Source organism: Camelina sativa, chromosome 12, assembly GCF_000633955.1.
Source record: "Camelina sativa cultivar DH55 chromosome 12, Cs, whole genome shotgun sequence".
Lineage (NCBI taxonomy): Eukaryota > Viridiplantae > Streptophyta > Magnoliopsida > Brassicales > Brassicaceae > Camelina > Camelina sativa.
The window spans coordinates 28,840,713-28,844,024 of NC_025696.1; the positions used below are offsets into that span (position 1 = coordinate 28,840,713).

The window sequence follows — 3,312 nt, forward strand, 5'->3', positions numbered from 1 at the left end:
TTGTCTCAATCATTAGCTGTTTAAAGAGTTTGTGTTGTGTTGATCTTATCGAACAGAGAACCCACACATTTAAATATTGCCTTGTAGGATTCGTCCGAACAGCCACGCGTCACGGATCAGCCGATGAGAGCAACCGCCGCTGACCAACGTCACTGTACATCAGAGTATCTCTTGGTTACCGTCGCACCACTCTCCGACCATCGCTGGTACCATTTCTCCAACCAGCCCATACGGAAACCACCGTCCGACCAGTACCTAGACGCCGTCTGTACAACCGGGCCACCGTTCGAACAACCGCCGCCGTCCGTACAACCACTGTCCGTATGACCACCGTCTGTACTATGGCTGATCAACAACAACCGGGTGAACCACTTCCTCCACCTGAAATCGGGGCCGTATTAGCTGAGATACACACTCAAATGGCCCAACTTGGAGAACGACTCCAAAGAATTGAGACGGGTCGGCACCAACCAACGGTTCGAGCGAAACAAGTTCCAAACCGGCAACAACGCAATGACCTCAATCCAGGAGGAACGTCGGACGAGAACGACTCGACGACCGACATTATCAGCCGGTTAAACCAGGGCACAAGCTTACCGCCCCAACGTTCTCTGGAAATGTAGACCCGGAAGCGTACCTAGATTGGGAAGGGAGGATGGACCACATATTTGCCTGCTACAACTATCCCGAGGCCAAGAAGGTCGCCTTTGCCGCAGCTCAGTTCACAGACCACGCTCTTACATGGTGGGATCAGAGTGAAGCTGATCGAAGGAGAAACGGAGAACGGACCTTACCACACTGGGAGGCCATGAAGAACGAGATGAGGCGCCGATATGTGCCACCACTATACCACCGAGACCTCCAGCGAAGGTTCCACAAGCTCTCTCAAGGAGTCAAAAGCGTTGAAGATTATTACAAAGAGTTCAAACATCTCCGCAACCGATTGGAAATTGATGACACCTAAGAAGGCATGATGGCACAGTTCCTAGATGGCCTTCAAGATCGTATAGCAAGAAAGGTGGAGCGTTTGACGTACAACTCGTTCGAGGAACTCTACATCTCGCGATGCAAGTCGAACAACAGATCAAGAAGAAGATCAGCAACACCAACCGTACTCGCATTCAAGGAACGCCCAGTTGGTCACCTAATTCGTCTCCAACAGCCGGAGGTCATTGCAGCCAGGACAAGTCCAAGGCCATTGCCGTTGACTTGCGGTTCAAGTCATGGGAGCCGACCAGGGACGCATGTAATGAACCAAAGCCGCAGCAGGCCGAAGGGAGAAGAAGAGATATCGTGTGTTACAAATGTCAAGGCCAAGGGCAATATGCTCGAGAATGTCCTAACCTGCGCACAATGACCATTACCGCGTCTGGAGAAATCGAGTCCGTGAATGGTGACGACCAAGACGAGCAGGACAACGCCTTGGAGATCGAAGAAGCTGTGGCCGAGCCTGACGAAGGAGAACTACTCATGATCCGACGAGTCCTCAACACCAGCCAGGCGCCGGACGATACGCATCAGCGAGACAACATTTTCCATAGACGTTGCACTGTAAGTGGGAAGGTTTGTGGCTTGATCATCGACGGTGGATCTTGCACCAAAGTTGCAAGTTCCTACATGGTCAAGAAACTATCGCTTAACACCACAAGCCACCCGAAACCCTATAAACTCAAATGGTGAATGACAAAACCATGATTCATGTCAATGAACAAGTCATAGTTCCGTTTAGTGTGGGCCCTTATAAAGACCAAGTCTTATGTGATGTGGTGCCAATGCAAGCTAGCCACCTCCTTTTGGGGCGTCCATGGGAGTTTGACAAAATGACCTCTCACTGCGGCCACACCAACCAATATTCCTTTGTGCACGAGAACAAGCGTATTTGCTTAAAATCCTTGAGTCCTACACAAGTCTACGAGATGCAATCGAAATTGTCTAAGGATCCGGACGCTAACTTTTTGATCAATGCTAGTATTGTTCGGAGATCACTTAGTGACTCCACTTGTCAAGTGTTATTGATGGTGTTTCAAGATGTTGTGAGTACAGAACATGAACAGGACGCCGTCCCGTCCGTGATCAAGTCACTATTACGGTGGTACCAGGACATCTTTCCTGAAGAATTACCACACGGCCTACCACCATTGCGAGACATTGAGCACAAGATCAATCTCCTACCCGGTGCACAACTGCCTAACCGACCAGCTACCGTGTGAACCCTGAAGAGGCTAAGGAGCTAGAATGCCAATTAGCCAATCTCATGAAGCAGGGATACGTGTGAGAAAGCCTAAGTCCGTGTGCGGTGCCGGTCCTGTTGGTTCCAAAGAAGGATGGGACGTGGCGCATGTGTGTAGATTGCCGTGCAGTGAACAACATCACAATCAAGTACCGCCATCCCATCCCACGCCAGGACGACTTGCTTGATGAACTTAGCGGTTCCACCATCTTCTCTAAGATAGACCTTAAAAGTGGCTATCATCAAGTGAGGATGAAAGAGGGAGATGAGTGGAAAACCATGTTCAAAAACAAGCAAGGTTTGTACGAATGGTTGGTAATGCCATTCGGTTTGTCTAATGCTCCGTCCACATTTATGAGCCAAGCTAGCATCCGCAAACCCAAGTTGAGAGATTGATGAATCATGTTCTTAGAGCGTACATTAATAAGTTTGTGGTGGTATACTTTGATGATATTCTTGTTTATAGCAATAGTCTTGAAGAGCATTTAGATCATTTGTCCTTAGTCTTGAACACTCTTAGGGAAAACAAGTTGTATGCTAATTTGAAGAAATGTGTGTTCGGAGCTACTGAACTTTTTTTTCTAGGCTTTGTTGTGAGTGCCCAGGGGCTTAAAGTGGATAATAACAAGATCAAGGCCATTGAAGATTGGCCAACCCCAACCAACATCAGTCAAGTCCGAAGCTTCCACGGCCTAGCCAGTTTCTATAGGCGGTTCGTGCGAGACTTTAGTTCCGTAGCAGCGCCACTCACGGACACCATCAAAAATAATGTCGAGTTCAAGTGGGGCTAAGCTCAATAGGCAGCATTTCGCGACCTTAAGAAGTGGCTGACACAAGCACCACTATTGGCCCTTCCAGATTTCAGCAAGACGTTAGAAGTGGAGTGCGATGTGTGCCGTTCTGACGCAAGGAGGCAAGCCTATTGCGTATTTCAGTGAGAAGCTCAGCGGACCGTCGCTCAACTACCCGACCTATGACAAGGAGCTATACGCCTTAGTTCGTGCCACAAAGACTTGGCAACACTATCTCCTGGCCAAAGAGTGCGTCATTCACACCGATCACGAGACGTTGAAGCACTTGCG

At 49.0% G+C, this 3,312-nt stretch overlaps 1 protein-coding gene across 1 annotated transcript; it reads left to right on the plus strand.

Moving 5' to 3' along the window:
• LOC104733967 lies at positions 1,692–2,210 on the plus strand. Its single transcript, XM_010453487.1, has one exon. The coding sequence runs from the start codon at positions 1,692–1,694 to the stop codon at positions 2,208–2,210; it is 519 nt and encodes a 172-aa protein (XP_010451789.1).

Coding starts and splice junctions, on each gene's coding strand:
- LOC104733967 (XM_010453487.1), top strand. CDS start 1,692: ATGATTCATGTCAATGAACAAGTCATAGTTCCGTTTAGTGTGGGCCCT.